This window comes from Ciona intestinalis, chromosome 4 (genome assembly GCF_000224145.3).
Source record: "Ciona intestinalis chromosome 4, KH, whole genome shotgun sequence".
Taxonomy (NCBI): Eukaryota; Metazoa; Chordata; class Ascidiacea; order Phlebobranchia; family Cionidae; genus Ciona; species Ciona intestinalis.
The window spans coordinates 1,148,192-1,169,157 of NC_020169.2; the positions used below are offsets into that span (position 1 = coordinate 1,148,192).

General features: G+C 35.7%; 5 protein-coding genes across 5 annotated transcripts in view; 3 read left to right on the forward strand and 2 right to left on the reverse strand.

The window, feature by feature from the left end:
• LOC100178951 overlaps nucleotides 1-9,097 on the reverse strand; it is a gene marked incomplete at its 3' end in the record, with an annotated part of 14,219 nt that extends 5,122 nt beyond the window's left edge. The window contains 24 exon segments of the mRNA XM_018811635.2: nucleotides 318-418; nucleotides 553-688; nucleotides 828-976; nucleotides 1,058-1,186; nucleotides 1,251-1,385; nucleotides 1,438-1,508; nucleotides 1,565-1,661; nucleotides 1,718-1,866; nucleotides 1,920-1,990; nucleotides 2,044-2,128; nucleotides 2,225-2,371; nucleotides 2,520-2,876; nucleotides 2,973-3,080; nucleotides 3,334-3,441; nucleotides 3,545-3,652; nucleotides 4,086-4,193; nucleotides 4,330-4,437; nucleotides 4,697-4,804; nucleotides 5,018-5,125; nucleotides 5,228-5,335; nucleotides 6,276-6,383; nucleotides 7,253-7,477; nucleotides 8,296-8,517; nucleotides 8,970-9,097. Of these exon segments, the coding sequence (XP_018667180.1) occupies nucleotides 318-418; nucleotides 553-688; nucleotides 828-976; nucleotides 1,058-1,186; nucleotides 1,251-1,385; nucleotides 1,438-1,508; nucleotides 1,565-1,661; nucleotides 1,718-1,866; nucleotides 1,920-1,990; nucleotides 2,044-2,128; nucleotides 2,225-2,371; nucleotides 2,520-2,876; nucleotides 2,973-3,080; nucleotides 3,334-3,441; nucleotides 3,545-3,652; nucleotides 4,086-4,193; nucleotides 4,330-4,437; nucleotides 4,697-4,804; nucleotides 5,018-5,125; nucleotides 5,228-5,335; nucleotides 6,276-6,383; nucleotides 7,253-7,477; nucleotides 8,296-8,517; nucleotides 8,970-9,042 (3,119 nt within the window).
• Nucleotides 9,098-10,244: 1,147 nt separating this feature from the next.
• LOC100183657 (MAM and LDL-receptor class A domain-containing protein 1) lies at nucleotides 10,245-14,161 on the reverse strand. The gene is made up of 6 exons (XM_002128643.3): nucleotides 13,916-14,161; nucleotides 13,223-13,463; nucleotides 12,629-12,816; nucleotides 12,008-12,133; nucleotides 11,488-11,732; nucleotides 10,245-10,754 (listed from the first exon to the last, which is right to left on the reverse strand). The coding sequence occupies exons 1-6, from the start codon at nucleotides 14,100-14,102 to the stop codon at nucleotides 10,665-10,667; spliced, it is 1,077 nt and encodes a 358-aa protein (XP_002128679.1). The 5' UTR covers nucleotides 14,103-14,161; the 3' UTR covers nucleotides 10,245-10,664.
• A 425-nt stretch (nucleotides 14,162-14,586) lies between these two features.
• Nucleotides 14,587-17,341, forward strand: LOC100186015 (cytochrome b ascorbate-dependent protein 3-like). Its single transcript, XM_002123112.4, has 6 exons — nucleotides 14,587-14,788; nucleotides 15,110-15,248; nucleotides 15,417-15,515; nucleotides 15,714-15,817; nucleotides 16,249-16,403; nucleotides 16,821-17,341. Exons 1-6 carry the CDS (start codon nucleotides 14,732-14,734, stop codon nucleotides 17,056-17,058), a joined length of 792 nt encoding a protein of 263 aa, XP_002123148.1. The 5' UTR covers nucleotides 14,587-14,731; the 3' UTR covers nucleotides 17,059-17,341.
• Nucleotides 17,342-17,625: 284 nt separating this feature from the next.
• Nucleotides 17,626-20,966, forward strand: part of LOC100175832 (ficolin-1-like) — a 4,402-nt gene continuing 1,061 nt past the window's right edge. The window contains exons 1-8 of the mRNA XM_026834260.1: nucleotides 17,626-18,039; nucleotides 18,108-18,329; nucleotides 18,547-18,762; nucleotides 19,304-19,411; nucleotides 19,778-19,963; nucleotides 20,020-20,144; nucleotides 20,233-20,329; nucleotides 20,416-20,512. Coding sequence (XP_026690061.1) covers nucleotides 17,967-18,039; nucleotides 18,108-18,329; nucleotides 18,547-18,762; nucleotides 19,304-19,411; nucleotides 19,778-19,963; nucleotides 20,020-20,144; nucleotides 20,233-20,329; nucleotides 20,416-20,512 — 1,124 coding nt within the window. The 5' untranslated portion in view covers nucleotides 17,626-17,966. The remainder of the gene's footprint in view (nucleotides 18,040-18,107; nucleotides 18,330-18,546; nucleotides 18,763-19,303; nucleotides 19,412-19,777; nucleotides 19,964-20,019; nucleotides 20,145-20,232; nucleotides 20,330-20,415; nucleotides 20,513-20,966) is intronic.
• LOC100178144 (sorting nexin-27-like) overlaps nucleotides 19,552-20,966 on the forward strand; it is a 20,457-nt gene continuing 19,042 nt past the window's right edge. Inside the window, exon 1 of the mRNA XM_026834074.1 lies at nucleotides 19,552-19,562. The gene's annotated coding sequence lies outside the window, so the exon portion shown is untranslated. The remainder of the gene's footprint in view (nucleotides 19,563-20,966) is intronic.

Below are 20,966 nucleotides of genomic sequence, written 5' to 3' on the forward strand. Positions count from 1 at the left end.
TGGGTAGAGGCAGNCGGGTTAACCACTTTGCCACAGTGCCAGACAAAAAGTAGCGAAATATAAATGCAGACAAGANATATTTAACTTACAAGGTACAACAACATCACGGTCACCACTGTCTAATGCGCATGTACATGGGTGATCTTCAAATTGAAGTGATGCAAGCTTTTTCATTTCAACAGTGAAACTGGACTTTTTCCCACTGTCAAAGGAAAAATAACAAAACAGTGTATTGCATCATTTCCAAACATGTTAAGTACTAATTTACAAAATTTTCTAAGTAATGGGAAGCTGGTGCTTAATTTTGCAAATACCTTTCCAAATCTCGAATCTTTGTTTCCAGATCCATAAGCGGAGTATCAGTTTGCTTAAGTACATAAACTTCTGCTGCCAGTTTGTGTAACAACATGTACTGTTTCTGTATTAATATGAAATTTTGTATTGTATCTTAAACATAAAGGAAGCACGAATTAAAGAACAAAAAAATATTTTTTTTTAAATACTATTACAACTATGGTATCACTAAAAATGTTACACTTCATATTGTTTTACCACATTTTGAACCATATCCATTCTCTGCTTTCTTAAGTTCATAACAGTTTCAAATACATTGATGCAAGTTTTCTTCTGCATCTCCATTGTCAAACTATCAAAAGCTATGAAGGTTCCTGTACGTCCAGCTCCAGCACTATTAAAATAAAATCATTTAATTTGAAGGACATCAAATTAAAATTCTTTATACAACCCTAAATAGGCAATGTTGTCACAGTTGCCCTTATCAAATGTAGCGTTAAATGTATCATATTCTATAAAAAAATGGATGTCACCTGCAATGTACAATAATTGGCTTGTTCTTTTTGGTTACTTGCTGCTGTTCCAAAACAGCCTTCTTGAATCTATGCAATCCTGAAGTGGTAAGAGGCACACTGTGATCGGGCCAAGTGGTGTAGTGGAATTGCGTAATATTTCGTGTATTCTAATAAGAATAGCGAAACTAACTTGTTTAGTCTACTACAGCATTGAAACAATGATAAAAGTTGCAGCACACTAAACTTACATCGTTATAAGCTATTATTAAACTTCTTCTGGTGTAGCAACCCAGCACTTCCTCATGTACACAGGTTATGTTAAAAGATTGATATTTTTTCTGCTGGTTATAATCAGGCCAATACTTTTGGCATTTTTTCTAAAAGAAAATGCAAATGTAGTGAAAAAGCAAACTATTGAAGATAATTCTATAAAAGTCAAACCTTTCCTTTTTCAAATGGGTTGGTTAACATCACAATAACTTGTGATTCTGTTTCCCAAATCATTCGCCAAAAATCCTTCTCTGTCTTAGGCAGAGGTCCTTGTGTAGCAATGTATTTCCCAGGTACATTAAAACACTAACAAAATATATCATTACATGGAATTCCAGGCTGAAGTAAATGCACTTACATCAATATAATTAGCATTAATATAATCACCGCCATCTTCATTTTCAGTAAGCACAACTCTGGTATGTTCATCTGAAACGTTTAAATACCTTAATTGTGATGCAATGTATGAAGAAAATTTTACTCACAAGGAAGTATGTTCTTAAAACGATTTTTGGTTTTATTTTCAGGCATTGATGCAGTTGTTGTTTTGAGTCCTTGTAGACGTGTGTAACTATTTAAAAGCTGTGTGAAGGGTATAGTTTATAATAGTTTTATTTATGATTTGTGATTAATTTTACTTTTTGAAATTGTTCTTTCAGGGACATAACACTGTTGTCATCAAACAAATCCTTTAGCATTGATGGCAATTTTTCCAAAATAATTGAACCATCATTGGAAGGGTGATAAGATAAGTTCTCATATAATCCTTCATTGTTTTCATATATTGCTGTGAAATAAATACAATAATAAATTGGTCTTGTCCGTATTAATAGGTATTACCTTGGGGTGGTTGGTTATTTTGTGGTTCAGCCACAAAATTAACTGTAGTTTGTTTCGGAACTTTGCCTGATCTACAAGAAACAATATAAGAATACTAAATATGAGCATTATTTTTGAGACTTACTTTCGTTTTATAAAGACTCCAAGAACAACAACAACAAGAATGGCAACGATTACAATTGGTATGATGTAAGTAAGAGGGTTCAATCCTATATGTAATTGAAATGCAAGATTACGCGTTTGAAAGCACAAGTAATGTTAAATTATACTCTGCACAAAAATAATGACAATAACTTAATAATTACCTGTTCCTGGTGAATTAGTTGGAGAAAATGTTTCGCAAAGTGAACCACTGTGTCCAGATGGACAAGTGCAATGAAAATGGCAGCCACTTTCAAAACACAATCCACCATTTTTACACTTAGATGATGTGCATAGACCTACTCCATCACCTGAAGAAATGGTGATGTTAAAACAAAATAAATTTTTAGAAAGTGTAAAATACTGTCATAAATGTGACAAGAAGTCACATGTGTAGGTCGGACCAATACAACATAAATGCTTAAGTTAGGAAAATTACTTTTATATCTACACTCTTACCACGTTTTTCACACGCAAAGCCAAGTTGTTTGGTGCAGTTCTCAGAAAACCAACTTCCATTTATATTTGTTGATAAACAAACACCATTCATTGCTGAGGTATTATAACCTGCTATTTGACTTCCATCTGCCCAGTTCCAAGAAGCGTTTGTGAGTTTCCCTCCCAACCAAATAGATGTAGAATTTGTCCAAAATTGTTGATATTGTTTTGTAATAGGAAGCGATTCATTCACTTTAAGAATGGCCAATTTTGCTTTAAGCGATTTGCATTTTATACTGGCCTCTTCATATGATTTCACTTGTGATGGAAGAATATTAATATGTATTGAACATCCATTGCCACCATCATAAAAACTCTCTAATAAATGAAACAATATTTTACAAACTATAATAAAAATACACCAACTTTAAATTTTTTAAATTTAAGTTTTAGAAATTCAATTTTTCTTATTACCTGTTGCACAGTTTCGTCCATTAAATCCAGGCAAGCATGAGCACGAATAATTCCGTGGTTCTCTGTTGCAAGTTCCTTCATTTTGACAAGGTTGTGGGATGCACAAATCTTAGTTAAAATATAATGTCCATCAAATCGGAAATACTAAACCACGTTTTAAAAAACTGAAGTAAATAAATTATCTTAATTACAAAGTACTAAAAATTCACTCATTTATAAAGGTTAAATATCTGTAATTAAACATAAAAAGCAATTTCAGTAATACACTTAAATTTTAAATACCCTTAACATGTCTTGTTGTGGTTCCCCTCCTAATATAAAGTGGAAGTAAGGCACTAACAGAAATATCAAATGATCTTACCAATTTCACAATTTCTTCCATTAAATCCATTTAAACACGTGCAAGTGAAGTTGTTTGGTAATCTGTTGCAGATTCCACTGTTCTGACAAGTTCCAACAGCACACAAATCTAAATAAATATCTTACATTACAACAGCTGTGGAACTATGGTACATATCACCTTAACATTTATCAGTTAACTAAAAAAACTTTTACAGAAACCAAATTATTACCAATCTGACAGTTTGTGCCACTGTATCCAGGCATACATGAGCAAGTGAAATTCTTTGGTAATCTGTTGCATGTTCCACCATTTTGACAAGTTCCAGCAACACATAAATCTAAATGGCAATATTATATAACACAAAGAAACCGTGATACTTTGTGTTAAAAATACTTAATCTAAACAATTCTAAAAGTATTTTTTCTTGCAATCTAGCATACAGTAGCAAGCCCTAGTTATAATCCTAGTTTCATTTTTATCTTCTTTTAAACTATAAAAAATAATTTTTAATTTATCAGATTTACTATAGTTAATATTTATGTTTGAACACTTAAACTACAAACAATGTTTCTGCATTCAGGGGCGCAACCAGGTGGGCTGTTTTGCTGTCATGACAGCGTTGGTTGCGCCACTGTCTGCATTCCCAGATTATTTTTAAATAAACTAAATAATTTTTTACCAATACTTAGTCCATGATTGTGAAGTAACATTTTTTAAGCAGTTCTTACAAATCATTGATTTATGTTTAAATAAAGCTTTAGTAACTTTACCTTGAAGACATCTTCTTCCAATGTAACCTGGTTGACAATGACATTTATATCCACCCACAATTCGACTACAATTCCCATTGTTAGCACATGGATCAGGTGAGCAGCTATCTGTAATTAATATCAACAAACCAAGTAAACCAACTGCAGTAAAGAGCTTTGATTCCAGGTCCCATTACATGTCTTGCTGTAGTAGTCCTTCCCACATATAATAGACACAAAACAATAACAGAAACCAAAGTATTACCAATCTGACAGTTTGTTCCACTGTATCCAGGCCTACATGAGCAAGAAAAGTCGTTTGGTAATCTGTTGCATGTTCCACCATTTTGACAAGTTCCAGCAGAACATAAATCTAAGTACAAATCTATTATTACACCTTGTGTAACAATAATTTTAGCAGTTCCAGCAACACATAAATCTACATAAAATGTTATATATTACACCTAGAATGACATTTTTATAAGGAAAATATAACAAGACATAAAACTACTAAAATATTTTCCAATTATTTTAGGCTCAATTAACTTTGCTTCTTAATAAAGCAGCAGAATTAAGTAGAAAGACAACATTTTAAAAACAAAGAAATTACCCCTATATTTTTATTATCATACCTGTTCCACAGTTTGTTCCACTGTATCCAGGCATACATGAGCAAGAAAAGTCGTTTGGTAATCTGTTGCATGTTCCACCATTTTTACAAGTTCCAGCAACACATAAATCTAAGTACAAATCATATATATATTACCTGGCATGACATTTTTCGAAAAAAAAAAAATGTCAATACCACAATTAAAACTACTAAAATAACGTACATATTATATAAGATATATAAGAAAAAAAAAAAATTTGCCCTTCATAATAAAAGAGCAGAATTGAGAAAAAAGACAATAGTTGACAACCAAAAATGACAACTACTTAATTTATTATCATACCTGTTTCACAGTTTCCTCCACTAAATCCAGGCATACATGAGCAAGTGTAACTATTTGTAATTCTGTTGCATGTTCCACTATTTTGACAAGGTGATGAGATGCACCAATCTAAATAAACCATCATATGTTAAAACAACTGTGAAACTAACTTACTATGTTACAAATATGCTACATATTTTAATTAGCTAACAAGTATTAAAAAAGTCTTACCAATCTGACAGTTTGTTCCACTGTATCCAGGCATACATGAGCAAGAAAAGTCGTTTGCCAATCTGTTGCATGTTCCACCATTTTGACAAGTTCCAGTAGCACATAAATCTACATAAAATCTTATATTACACCTAGTGTCACATTTTTTCAAAACATTATTTTAGAATAAAATTAATTGAATTTGCCCTTTATTAACAAAAGAGTAGATTAGACCAGTGCTCTTCAACCGGCACGGTGCACCTGTAATTTTAACAGCACCCCCATAAACAGCGTTTCAAAAGCCTTCCTCTCTCCCGACAAAAATAGTAAAACCAAGTTATTTTTTCTTCATCACAACTTAAAGTCCAACTCTAATAAGAGGGATGAGGTTGAAAGAAAAAATGTAACTTGGTCTTTCCTCTCGTGGCTAGAAAACAACAGTCGTTAAACACAGATGTTCTATTTCATACACCTCGGGCCAGCGTACGAGTTACCAAGTATGTTATTTTGTCGGTAATTATTATTAGGGAATTTTTTTGACAAATTCGCCCACAATGGTAGCAGCGACAAGCCTTGAACCTATTGCCTCTGGATTAAAGGCAGCCAACCTAAACACCTTGCCATGGCGCAGGTTGGTGCAAGTGTGTTTAATTATTGATCAAATCTGTTTGTGTTAAACTTGTATTCCTGACCTAGGTATTTAGAAAACATTTTGTTAATATTACATAATATAAGTCTACACATGATCAGAAAATATATGAAGTCGTTACTTGCAAGTGGTCACGAGTTGTATCAAACAGAACAACGTAATGACTACCATTGCCTTTAACAAGAAAATAAATTAGTTACATTCGTTCATTTCTCGGTCAGGCAAGAATAAAGTAAGTTACATTTAGTTCAGTTCGTCCCCAATTACACGACGCTACGTTACATGGCCACCAACTTTTCACATGACGAAGTTAAGAATATGACCATTGACCATTACCAACTCGCCTTCCCAATCTTTTTATTTCCGGCCGGATGTACACGCTTACTATTGTACATATGTATCAACTTTGTTGATTTTTACCTGTTTCACAGTTTGTTCCACTGTATCCAGACGCACATGAGCAAGAATAGGTTGTTGTTCCTCTGCTGCATGTTCCACCATTTTGACAGAGTGATGGAGAACAAAAATCTAAGTTTAAATATTATTTATTTACATATTTGTTTTAAAGTACATATAGAAAAACAAACAAAATATTTTTTTATCAACTTCCTTTTTTACTTAATATGACACCGATGTTTCTTAATTTTGTAATGTAAAATTTTCAGCGTCGAAAATGAAATGCTAATATTAAGAATTACCGCACTTTAAAAAGCAGAAAGTCGTGTTACTTATCATATTAAGGTACCATTTTTTAAAACAAACTAACGTTCCAGTTCAATTTTATGTACAGTCTTTTATTCTCGGCGGTAATGTAAGTTTCGGTACTTCCCCTACGACAAAACACGCACGATATTTTCGGTGGCTTGCACAAAAACTTTCAAATGATCCAAGATAGGTCCCTTTATTTTATAAGAAACAATTGGATAAAACGCTCCCTATTTAGCCCAGTGTGTTGAGGCATCGATTGTCAACACAGGTGTTAGGCTGATCCAGCGCTGTACCACAGTGACAAGCGCGCCTGTCTCCAACTCATAGTCACAGATGAGAGAGGCCAATCCTAAAGTAGTTACGTGGGGCCTTTCTTATCCGTGCTATAGTGACAAGTCAAAGCTCGTCGCTGCCATTTCATACGGCGGAGGGAAATTTCTTATCCATTCACAACTGAAGTTTCATTGCTTTTAAATGAAAATAGTAGGGTAGGGGAAGATGGGACACCTTCAGCAAACAATATCCAAATATCTTATTTGTGTTTTAAACAACTAACAATGGTATATGGGAGTCTTGAGGATGTAGTTTTATAATTCTTTGAGTGTTCTTAGTTTACTACTAAATAGGACGAGAAAATAGATTTAAAAGGTGTCCCATCTTTTCCCATCCTACTTTAAAACTACACATACCTGGTCTCTGACACACATAGTACTTCGTATTTGTACAAACGTCATCCACCCAACCTCCTTTAGTACTTCTGTAACCACCCGTATTAGTGTAAGGTGTCATTGCTACACATGCATGGTCGCTCGCAGGTGCATTAGGTTCAACACCAAACCAGTTTTTGTATAAACCACTGGTAGAGCTGGGTAATGGTATAGTGCTTCCGTTCAACCACTTCCAGACGCTTTCTCCTGTTTATGTATATTTGATAAATACATATTTTCAGATATCATGCGACGATTTATATCAATGTTACAGAGTGTTCTTTCTTCATATGACTGTTATCGTTATGCTTCTAGTGTATATCAGATGAAAGCCAAAATTGCGCGACAATATTAAAAATAGGCGGAAGCAAAATATATTTATTTTGGATGGTTCAGACAGAGTTTAAAAGTTGATATAAAGTTGAACAAAGCGTCAATATTATTGTTTCTTCTTTTGGTATAAAGTTTGTTTAAAAGTATATAGAAACGTGGGGTAAGATGGGACATCTTCAGCAAGAGAATATCGAAATGTCCTGAACGTGTAAACAATTTACAACGTTCAATGGGAATCATTGGGATACAGTTTATTCCTTTGAATGTTATTTGTTTACTACCAAATGGGACGAGAAAGTAAAATAAAAATTTGTCCCATCTTACCCCAACCTATATTTTGCATGGCAGCTGTTACGTAAAGAGTCTTATCCTAGACGCTGTTTTCATGGCCTATACTGCTACTGACCAGACTGCTGTATAGGCTTTCTCAATTAATGATTCATTATATTTCAAGACACCGGAAAATATCTCTAAGCTATAAACAATACGGAAGGACGTCACAGCAAACTATGCACACAACATCTACAAACGTATAATAACGAAGGAATAAACAATACGTCAGACAGGTTAACTTCAATTATGTGCAATGTCTCATTTTGGTGCATAGGTAAGCGCGCTATAAACCACTGTCTGAGGGCGCGTATGTTATAAGAACAAAGGTGAACAAAACGCTTTGAAAAAGTGTCGCTTACTTGATAGACGTTGACCACCGATCCAGTAACCAACGTACCAAAAACTTCCTCCCCAAACAGGAATGGTTGAATCCAATAAAGGTGCGATGAATGCTTGGATTTGGGCATCTCCAATAATTACCAAGTCGCCATTTCTTCTCTGGCAATCTGTCCGAGCATCAGCGAAAGTTTTCCTCGTTGCAAAAAGGGTTATTTCATATTCGTTATAGATGTTTGCTTGCGCTGTAAGAAATAACGTCATATTAAAATAAACAAGTATGGTTCTGTGGGGTAAGATGGGACGTCTTTAACACACAATTTCCAAATTCCCTTATCGGGTTTTAAACAATTAACAATGGTCTGTGGGAGTTGTGAGGATACAGTTTTATAGTTCCTTGATTGTTTTTGTTTACTACTCGCAAACGGGAACGGTAAATATAATTTAAAGGTGTTCCATATTACCCCACCCCACTATATAGTAGGGTGGGGAAAGACGGGACACCTTTAGCACATAATATCTAAATATCCTAATCGTTTTTTTTAACAATTAACAACGGTCTATTGGAGTCGTGAGGATACGGTTTAATAAATCGTTGAATGTTCTTTGTTTACTACAAAATGGGACGAGAAAATGGAATGAAAAGATGTCCCATCTTCTCCCACACTACTATACGTAAAAATGCTTTTTTTCCTACCTTGAGTTAGGTCCATTTGATTTAAAACACTAAAAATTAAAGCAAAGCCTCTAATAAGACGTCGATAGTCCATTCCAAATATAATGAATTATCGAATGAGTAATACCACGATGTTATTTCCTGCCGGAAGAGAATACAGCAGATTAGACAATATGTGATTATTTATACATAGAGAGTAATTTCCCTAAATCTGCACCCATACACAGGAAGTGTCACAAATCGACAACAGTAAGTCATTTATTAAGGCTGTATCCTACACAATAATCGCAATTTACACGAAAGAGTAATGTCAATTTACTACATAGCTTTTGACGAACAACAACGCGTTTAAAATTCCCAGGATTAAGTACTAGCAAGTAAATATATATATTCCTTAACTGGTTTTTGTATCCCATACTTTGTTTTTCTAATTCTGCCGCATGGATTGTTTTATTGTACAGGGAAGTTATTCATCGCTTACTTCCTTTTACGGTATAGGCGTATTGTAGTACGTTTTATCCTCTATTGTTAAGCCATTTGACTTTCTAACTACGAAACAGCATACGATAAAAATACGTTATCATTGCTAACTTTCCATAATACAACTGCATCCCGAATGTGAATTTCTGCAAGTTGTACTGTAGCAGTGTAACTTCGCTTATTGTATGTAAATGAAATTCTGCCTAACTCGAAGTATAGCTTGCTATATACCAGGGAATTATTTGTGCAGTATAGAGTGGGGGAAGATAGGGCACCTTTTTATTCTATTTTCTCGTCTTATTTGGTAGTAAACAAAGAACATTTAAAGAATTATAAAACCGTATCCCCACGACTCCCATGGACAGTTGCGGGATATTTGGTTATTATATGCTAAAAGTGTCCCATCTTGCCCCAACTTACTATATTAAATATGCCTGGTAGAAAGTACAGCAATATCTTGCCTTATGCCTGCCGTAACCAATCGACGCTCCTTCCTCTCGCAGCAACATTACAAAATGTTGCGGAAATAGCTCAACACGCGTCAGCACAAAAAAATACCCACACGGAAGAAAATACCATTATAAACGTAGTAGAAACTTCATGTAATTTACATTCACGCTATAATGGGATGTAGGCAGACGGACAGTATACTCTTTATGGGTGGTTCTACATTACAGCTATAAGAAAACAAAATACACCTCCCACACAATAACAAAGTCATATGTCTACTTACACAGCAGCCTCCATGACGTATGCTTTTTTCTTTTGTAAAAAATACGCCAGTTTTAACATTTATCAATTTATAGTAGGGTAGGGTAAAGTTGGACACAGCATTGTTATTTATTAAAAACACGACCAGGAAATATGAGGTATGGATGCTATAATTGCTAACGGTATCCAATCTCACCCAACCGAACAATATTACAGTTAGTAAGATAAGAATATAAGGTTACATTTTATAAAAGAAGGTAAATCTGATCCATGCAATTAGTTAACACGACACATACACACAGCCTACAGCGTCGTATACCAGATTCGCAACATTTGAAGTGCTCAGATTCAGGTTATGTTACTGCAAGAAACCACATACGGCTACCGACTGTTCACTATACGATTGAGATACACTATCTGGTAAAAGAATTAAACAAAAACATGTTACGAACGCTGGTGATATATATACAACATAAAACTTGTGCTTATTAATAAATTTTATAACCTATTTGTTAAATAGATTTGTCACTCTGAACATGTTCCTTCAGTAACGATAACGTTGTCAATAGCCGTGTCGCCTTGCCACTCTTGGCCACGTTCCGCCACAAATTGGATCTGTATCGTATAATTATGATTTAAAATAAACAACTGGTGCAAAGATAATATAGCCGTATGTAAGTGATAGGGTAAGTTAACAGTAATTGATCTAATCCAGCAATGATGGTTTTGTGAATTCGCAATCCGCAAAACAGCCACTTTTTAAAAGCGTGGCATCAAAAAGGCTAGAACGAAGTGCAAAAAAACGCACATAGACTGAACGAAAGGAAACCCAATTACGACAAACCGGTCAGGGCCGGAGAACTAAAAGGTTATATAGGTTAATATAGAGTAGGAGTTTAAAGAAAATAGGAGTGGTAGTTTTAGATGCCGTCATCGCATATAGAATGAGTAAGAGGACAACCGGGTTTTAACCATGGATTGCCCTATCACCACGTAAGTAACAAAATATTATGAGTAAAATGAGTTATATAGTACTGTGGCGGAAGATGGGACACCTTTAGCACATAATATCCAAATATCCTGATCGTGTTTTAAACAATTAGTAACGCGCTATGCGAGTCGTTAAGATACGGTTTTATAATTCTTTAAATGTTTTTTTTACTAATCAAATGGGACGAAAAAATGGAACGAATAAGTGTCCCATCTTCCCCCACCCTACTATAGCATTTATTTAAATCAAAATTACAGATGTTGAATGTTTATAGAAAAATGGGCGCTTCTGTTAATGGAAATATGAAAGCTTTGCAGAAATCATTACTTCACATGCGAAAACAATTAACAATCAAACCTTGCTTAACACATCAGTATCGATTTCAATGCTCTCAGTGGACCAACCGTCGCCTCTGGGTGTCGAAACCGAAAACACTTCCCTACTTCCAACTATAACTCTCAACGTATGACCTGAATCCCTTACGTTGAAGGAATAACTGAAACGAAGGCAGAAGCAACCACGGACGTCATTTATAGTTGACAGTATTGCCGTATCTTCTGGTTGACTTGGCGAGCTTGCTTCGAAGTACAAGTAAAACTCACCTGTTAAAACACTACATCAGAAATTGATAAAACACGAGTATAACTTGTCAATGATATTTAACTAAAGTTGGGTTTGGATCCCATCGTGATATTGCTACGGAAATTTAATGTTTATTTTAGTTACGGATCAGTCGTGCCAGTTTATTGTCGAATGAACGAATGTAACTGGATTGCAATATGAATACCTTACTTATCTAAATTAACTTATATCTCTGGTCTTACAAATCTAACAACGTATGTTACTGTTTAACAGCCAATCGAAATATAAACATTACCTTGTGCAGCCGAACTCGGACCTGTGCCAAAAGATGGCGTGGAACCGGAGTTAAATTGCCATATTCTACCAGGACTTCCACTATTTTTCCACGAACCGAAGGAAGACTCAAAGTCGTTTGTCAAACCTGTCAAATATAAAATACGGTTTATCTTAATGTAGAACCATATCAGATTCAGCGGGTTAACACGAACGGATAACGTAAATATTTGGTTTTATTCGTACCTGGAGTGACAGTTGGCTAATTTCTTATTTACTATCGGCAATGAATTGCCGCAACACTCTGTGCAGACATAACCCTATAAACGGTATAGTATTTCATTTAACCAACGATATTGCTTATCGAAAGTAAAATTATGAAATTAAAACATTGTCAACCATTTTTCCCAGACATTGTCATTAGCTATACCGTGGGGTAAGATGGGATACTGTTAACACCCAAATCCCATATATTCTAATTGTTTTTAAAATAATTAACCACGCTTTTTTAGAGTCGCTGGACTACGGTTATATATAGACCCGAAGATATTCTTTGTTTACAACTAAATGGTGCGAGAAAAGTGAAAGAAAACACGTCCCATCTTACCCCCTTCTGTAACAAATTTATAGCAGAGCGGGTTACCTTCGATATTTGTCAACTGAAAGAATTGACAGCCATCAGGTTGTGTTGATATAACTGGAAGTGGTGGAGTTGTAGGTGGTAGGGTTGGAAGTGGTGGGGCGGGAGGTGTAGGTCCTACTGGCTCAACGCAAGTTAAAACCCTTCGCACATTTTCTTGGTAGATTGCAAACTGCTGAACGACCGTTGCTCTGCACGAAACTGCGTGTTACGAAATGTGCTAACGCAGCAGTCTGTATTTTATATCTTGCGCTCGTTTTGCAGTCAGGATAGTTTCAGTAAGCATCCGTATAATTACAGTGGTTGAAACATTTGAGTTTTGCCTAATACATGATCATGATTATAATTTTACGTGTAGCTAACAATTAAATACCTCGTAATGGAAACATATTGTAGAGTGAAAAAAGATGTTGGGACACGATTTCATTCAATTTTCTCGTTCCATTTTGTGGTAAACGAAGAACAATTAAAGAAATGTAAACCGTATCCTCATGACTCCCATAGACCGTTGTTAATTTTAAAACACAATCAGGATTTTTGGATATTGTGTGCTAAAGGTACCTTATCTTCCCCCACCCTACTAAGTTAATTCAATACCTTATAGTAAACGTGCTTCCTGGTGTACATTCACTCGGTGCCGTCCAACTAAATACTTCGTTCGGTGGTTTGTCTTGGTTGCTGTTGTGGCCAACTGTTGTGGTTCGATCACCGAAGCAATCTATATGTTTGTATCCATTTTTGCCGGTTAAATCCCATCTACCGACCCCCACATTCGGGGAAGAACTTTCGCGAACTTGTAGAAATAATCCACGGAAACTTCCCAATCCCGACAATGTTACTGAAAATATAAAAACACAAATCATGGTTAATTTAAATAAATTGGATATAGTAAGATGGGACACCTTTAGCACATAATATTTAAATATCCTGATTGCTTCTTAAACGATTAACAACGGTATATGGAAGTCGTGAAAATACAGTTTTATAATTCTTTGAATGGTTTATGTTTACTACAGAATGGGACGAGAAAATAGAATGAAAAGGCGTCCCATCTTTCCCTACCCTACTTATATAAGAAGGTGGGATTTTCTTTTTCTTTTTACGTCCCATTTCGTAGTAAACAAATGGTTTTTACAGTATTGTATAAGCGTAACGCCGCGACGAGCGTTATTGTAATTATTTTTTTAAACCTGATCACAAAGTTTGTGGTTTAGGCGCTGGCAGTACTCGTCTTACCCCTCAGTATTATACAATATAATAGCGAATAAATTTCTACACTTTATACTGTACCTTGAATTGTACTTCCCGCTGTAAACGTTGTCGAAGGTGTTGTAAGTGCAAATCCAACGCTTGTTGATATTGCACCAATATGTCCTGCCGGGTTCATGCTTACACATGCTGCCGTTGGGGGGCCTGTAGGATAGCCTTGCGTATTGTGGAATACAGCTATTAATAGTGTAAGTAAAATAAACGACATGCTTCGAAGCCTGTATCACCGCTTGTGTGTTGCGTACGAATGGTCAAGGCTGCCGTAACCGAAGCTTTTAAGCGCCCTGGGTAATATTTGTGGTTTATACAAGGCTCCATTATGACGCACGGTGGCTGGGTCCTGGGGGCATATACGGCATTAAAAGGTATATCGATGCGCACGATACAAAACGTTTAAGTGGTATTTAGTGTAAAGGATATTGGTAACAGACCCTACTTCCATGAAAATTGTTCAATAAATGCTTCTTATCAAAGCATTAATAGTCATCAATACCTAAGTGAGCAAACCACTTTTATGATTATAGCCCTGGTGGTTCGTACAAGCATAGCACTCTTAACTGTTACAGTGCACACACTGTGGTATAGGCTTAATATTTTTACTAGTTTATCAAGCTACGATATGACAACATGCTTATACAAAACACACATTAATGCATGCTAGAGTGGCATGATTTATAGACGGCTTACGTAATGCAATTTCCTCACTACGTGTCGGAAGATCCAATCGTCTTTGATGTATGATCGAAGGTCGTTACGTGTTACACGAGCTCTGAATAGCTCGTCTATCCAACACATGTTCCCTGTACTTTGGTGGAGTTATCGAACTTAACAAGCCCAATGGAGAACTTCTGTAATGGCAGAAAAGCATTTTGGACCGTGGTCGGTTTTTCTCAGGTATGCGCTCTGGTGACTGGTCATGATACTTCTATAGAAATATTGTGGTCGCGTGTTATCTTTTTCATATTTTTTTTTAATTCTATCTTGTATGATACATAAAAGTTTCAAAAGACTATCGAGACGGCTGGGAAATGCCTACGTACCACATATCGTTAATTTGTATTTTCAAATATATACCCACCCGTTAATTATAAATAATTAAAGCTAAACTCATTAAGCGTGATGAAACTAGTGTATATTTATTACTTTTTCTAACATAATAAAACTCATAATAAGAGGAAGTGGTAATGTTTCGATAATTTTTTTGTTAAATTTTAGTTTTTTGGACTTCTTGCACTCACTCTACTCGTAGTCTGGAACTGCGTTTATAATGGTGGCTTCGCATGGGACGGAAGGTACAGAGAGTTTGCCATCCATCCGTTATGTATGTTGCTATCTGTACTTCTGTTTGGAGAAGGTAGGATGTATAGTACTGCGGGGTAAGATAGGATACCTTTATCGCCTGAGACTTATAAAATGCAGCGAGGAAAGAGCTCATCTTATACGGCAGCATACCATATTTTATGTACAATTTTCCTAATAAATTTTGTGCATATTTTCTAATATAAAATAATAAATTATAAAGGTTCTTTGATATACCGAACATGTGGTTGCTTCAATCGACCAACTGTAAAAGCTCTACATGCTGTAATCATGTTTCTTGCTGTGGCACTCGCCGTTTTCGGTAAGTTACAACTATTTAATTTCTACTTTCCAAACCAAACTCGTCAGTTCAAAAATCAAACTGTGCAATTTAATATAGTTTTTACTGCAACAAATAAAATGATTATTCTGTAGCATTTGCCCACCGCTATAACTGTACGTTGTACTGTATGCAATTTAATCTAACCAACGTAGTTTCAATGTCACTATTTTCTTATAGGTTTGATTACCATTTTCTTATTCCACTCAAGTATGCACGACGGTAACATGTACACAATGCATAGTTGGTTAGGCATGGCAACCATTGTTGGAGTAATTATACAGGTAGTACAGTATTTGTTAACACTATGTATGTCTTAATGCATCCTTACACTGGTATAACAACTAAGTTAAATTTCCAGGTTATGAGTTAAATTTCCAGGTCTGATATACCGGTTGTTGGGTGTAACCATCACTCCTTTATCTTAATTAGTTGTGTTCTCCCGTTCAAAAACACAAAATAAAGTCAATGCGCAGTAATATATAATGATAACAAGAGATCGACAAATTTAACTCAAAAGTTAATATACTTATAGTTATTAGGGAGAACATTATAAACCGTATCCTCACGCCTCCCATATACCGACGTTAATTGTTTAAAACACGATCACAATATTCGGATGTTTTGTGCCAAAGGTGTCCATCTTTCCCCACCCTACTATATGTTGCTTTTTTAGTAAATCAGATATTCTTCTATAATATATTATTTGACGCAGTTTCTTGCTGGTGGGATCGTGTTCTTTATACCATGGAAAGCAAACTCAATACGCAAAATATACACGCCTATTCATAAATACGGTTCATTTGCTTTGCTTGGTATGCTGCAGTCGAGTGTTCTTACCGGTGTGTTAGATGACATATTTCTTTGCATGTAAGATTCCTGGCGTGAAAGCTTTTTATGTAGAATTCTAATAAAAATGTCGTATAGCTAGTACATTGTTTGTTCTAAACGGCGGTCGCTATGACACGGGTGTTCTGTTTCATACACCTCATGCCAGCTAACGAGTTACAACGAATGTAACATTGTAAGTGATTGCTTTTCGGATTTTTTTTTTGTTTTTTTTTATTGTTTGGCTGACAATTTGGGCAAGCCATTAGTGACTACTGGGTTAGAGCAATTGTCGTTAGGTGTGTTGCCTAGGGACACATACGCCCATAATCGTAGCAGCGACGAGCCTTAAGCCTATTACCTTTGGGTTATAGGGACGCGCGATAACCAACTGCTGTGCCACGGCGCCAGCTATATTTTTTAATATACTATACTGAAGGTAGCCCAATGTTTCCATAGGAGCAACAAAGAGTACGAGAAATTGAACCCGCATGCAGTCATGTTTAACGTGGTCGGTCTTCTGTGTTTGGCATTTGTGCTGTCAATCATGTACGTTATATTTCGTGTTGATTGGAAACGAGGTGTAAATGGGAAAAACTGTAAAACTAAAACTGAATCTTTGCTACCTTCTACGTCATTGCCTAATGAAACCGATCAACTTTTAGAAAAGCAATCACTCAAAGAGTTAAACCCGTAACATATAGTTTTATAATATCGTGTGTTTACCTCAAATTCCCGAAACCTCTAATAATTATTCATTTTTTAGCACCAGATATGGTATTTTTCAAAACATAAATTAATGTTTAAATTTATAGACCCGTTACTTTTTTTCCCAATTCGAATGTATTTGTTTTCAATCTTATATACCGCTGCTACAACAATGTAAACAAATCATCTATCGTATTCACGAGCGATTTAAATTGGCAAGATATATGCCCATGCTAAAATAAACGGACATTTGATATTTAAATATCAAAATATTTAAATTTGTTTTCATAAATTAGGTACTAATCTGAATTATGGCTTAGTCCAACGATATATTCCTTTACGTAGCAGGCAGAGGTTTTGGTAATGGTTATTTTGTTTGTAATCTATCATGTTGGATATTATGATTAATTTGATCTGTAAACGCGTGCATAAAGCCTTACATGCGGCGGACTTAAAGTCCGCACAGCGATTGGCGCATTGGCATTGAAGTGTTACCGTTTATATATAGGGACGTATTAAAACGAACTCTTTTGTACGTTACACCATTGGCCATAATTGGTGATTTTTTAAGCAACGATGACATAATATAAGTTTATAATTTAAAATTTAACACGTGGTCCAGAAGTCGTATTTAACACATCTTGTTTGAGAATCTATTTACAACAGTACGTACCCATTCATTATAGCTCAACTCTCTTGTTTACATTAACTGTTTATGCACATTGTGATTCACGTGAAGGATATAGCCTCCAGCAGCCACACAAGACTTGCAAAATAGCATGCAAAGGTGTAGCAGGAGCACTATCTTTGTATAAATCATTACATATTGTTGATTCTGTTGCATTCTCTTACAACAAATCCCGAAACTCTATCATTTCATATTTCACCATAGACGGAATGGACAGTTTATTCTTGATTAGAGGTTGTGCTTTAATTTTTAGTGTTTTATATCAACTGAATCTATCTCAAGGTAAACCATGAAATAATTTTAAAGGTACTTGTGTGTTGTTTACTTTAATATGACGTTATTTCTTACAGCGCAAGCAAACATCTATAACGAATATGAAATAACTCTTTTTGCAACGAGGAAAACTTTCGCTGATGCTCGGACAGATTGCCAGAGAAGAAATGGCGACTTGATAATTATTGGAGATGCCCAAACCCAAGCATTCATCGCACCTTTATTGGATTCAAGTATTCCTGTTTGGGATAATGATGCTTTTTTTGTTGGTTACTGGATCGGTGGTCAACGTTTAGCAGGTACACGTTTTATAGCTGCATCAAATACAATGGAACTTATTATACATAGGTTGGAACGAGTACATTCTAAATTAGGCGTGTCAAGCCATGGAACATGCCTTATTAGCACCGAACGACCTCCTAATAGCCAAATTAACTGATTATCACCTGTTGTGCAGATGTTTGTCCACGGTTATGCAAATGTTTGTAAAATAAATTGCGCTTTACCACTACGCAGATGGCTGGAAGTGGGTGAACGGAAGCACATTACCGTTACCCAGCTCTACTAGTGGTTTATACAAAAACTGGTTTGGTGTTGAGCCTAATGCACCTTCGAGCGAACATGCATGTGTAGCAATGACACCTTACACTAATACGGGTGGTTACGGAAATACTAAAGGAGGTTGGGTGGATGACGTTTGTACAAATACGAAGTACTATGTGTGTCAGAGAGGTGAGTCATATTTCGTCAACCACTATAAAATACGTTTATGCGATGCCAAAAGCAATAAACATTTTTAGCGTAAAAGTAAGTGCTGTAAAGCATACTGTTTCAATCAGTCACGCATAATAAAAGTACCACGTTTAGCCTACAGCATGTTTAAAGTATATGGTCAACGGAATAGTTTACAAAGCTATTATTCGTTGGGAAGCTTGTAACAGCGTCAAGCCATGTAAACCCCTAACCTATAACCAATGTGCCGTGTTGCTGCATTAAGAAGTCACTGTGCACGGTTCGCTGTATATAGGTTAGCCATGTGATATAGTGGTTTCCGACGTGATTCTATAGCGTTTACCCTTTAAGTTTAGTGTATGGTATTGATCCCAAAACATAACCTACTTCATAGTAGCGCAAGAAAGTTCAACTTCACAAGCACGAGCTTTTCATTAATAAAAAAGCTCATAAATAGTCCAGTAAAATTGTAATTGAATAATTTCGTCTACCAAAAATTTAACATCCGTTCAACACTGTTGCTTTCTTTTTTTACTTTAAGATTTGTGTTCTTCGTCACCTTGTCTAAACGGTGGAACATGCAGCAGAGGACCCAATGCATATACTTGCTTTTGTCCACTTGGATATACTGGTAGAAACTGTGAAATAGGTAAGGAGTTCAGATGCTTTGGTTTGGTAGGCTATATACAATATATATACTTTTTGTGTGTAGGTGACTTGCAGTTATAAAAGTGCGGTAAATGCAATACTGAAAGATTATAGGGATTTAAAAGTGTGGTTTGTTTCAAAATTTGAATAAAGTAAAGAGTAGAATAAACCATACTTTAGTTACTATCCTCTCCACACATTTGGTTTACGCCTTGAGGCTAAGTTGTGTTGGGCTGAGAGACTTTATTTATTTTGTAGGCTTTGTCTGATTTTTTACAACAAAGGCATTTAGGCGTTTACAATCGCAAAAGTAAGTAGCGGAAAATGCAAGCGATAATAATTCTCAGTCTTGGTGTTGTCCTGACAGCCTCCCAGCAACAACAATGCAGATATGTGTGCGAAGATACAGTGCCATGTAACAACAACCATAGACACAAAGGAGAAAAAGGAGAGACAGGATTTCCCGGAAAGGCTGGACCTAGGGGTGAAAAGGGACCACAGGGGGTCGGACTTCCACAAACGTTATCGGAAAATTTAACATCAAGACTTACGGGTTCGTTAGTGTTATTGTAAAGTGGGACAAGTAGACAATACATACACTTTATACAGAGCTGGAACTTAAAGTCGAAACATTGCAAACATTGCTTCTACCCGTATCGTGCGCGATGACGTCACAAGTCGGGTATCAAATGATGAGGTCACGACGAATGAAGTATTGCGACGGAGGGTGGGAGGTGACGTATTACAATAACTGGTCACCGGAAAGCGGTCATAGTTTCTTTATTTTGGTGTGACCAATATATGATAGAAATATTTTCACAGGTCTTCCAGCGCAGATATGATGGGAGTGAAGACTTTCAACGCAACTGGGAAGATTACAAAGTCGGGTTCGGAAATAAGTCTGGAGAATTCTGGTTAGGTAGATTGCGTGAAATGAATAGCATTATTATTTCAATAGCTATATCTAAGCGCAGACGTTTACTGATTGTAACTATTATGGTTTAGGTCTCGAGGCATTGCATCAAATGACGCGGCGCAGTGGGTGCAGACTAAGAGTGGACATTTGGGACTATAGCGAAGATCACGCGTTCGCAGAATACAGGTATATCTATATATATAATGTATAGGTAACATGTTAAAAACTATAGCAGTAGGGCAATGTCCCATCTTATCCTGTGTGTTTTCGAATTCGTAAAATTTCACTTGTTGTGCGGATCGCTAAATAACTCCTCGTGTGTTTTATTATATTTTATTAAATTGTTGTCCATTAATAAAGGAATGATAGTACTAATTCGTGGTATTACCTAAAAAATGTCATCTATTTTGATTTTGGAAATATTTGGCAATATGTGCTTAAGTGTCCCATCTTCCTCCATTGTACTATATATACAAACGAAAGTTTTCGTATAACACCAATTGAAAGTACAGAACAAAAGAAAGCTTTAACTCACTTTCTGTATTTTAAAGTCAAAAAAATGTTAGGAAAATTGTTAATATAGTAGGGTGGGGGAAGATGGGACACCTTTTCGTATATTGCCAAATATCCCTAAAATCAA

Excerpts from the sequence above, each read along its gene's own strand:
- LOC100186015 (XM_002123112.4), top strand. The coding sequence starts at position 14,732 with ATGGAGAACTTCTGTAATGGCAGAAAAGCATTTTGGACCGTGGTCGGT. Across the intron at positions 15,516-15,713 it reads TGTGGCACTCGCCGTTTTCG|GTTTGATTACCATTTTCTTA; the intron begins GTAAGTTACAAC and ends ATTTTCTTATAG. Across the intron at positions 15,818-16,248 it reads TTGTTGGAGTAATTATACAG|TTTCTTGCTGGTGGGATCGT; the intron begins GTAGTACAGTAT and ends TATTTGACGCAG.
- LOC100183657 (XM_002128643.3), bottom strand. The coding sequence starts at position 14,102 with ATGTCGTTTATTTTACTTACACTATTAATAGCTGTATTCCACAATACG. Across the intron at positions 12,817-13,222 it reads GGAAGCACGTTTACTATAAG|AGCAACGGTCGTTCAGCAGT; the intron begins GTATTGAATTAA and ends AGTTTCGTGCAG. Across the intron at positions 11,733-12,007 it reads TCCGAGTTCGGCTGCACAAG|GTGAGTTTTACTTGTACTTC; the intron begins GTAATGTTTATA and ends GTGTTTTAACAG.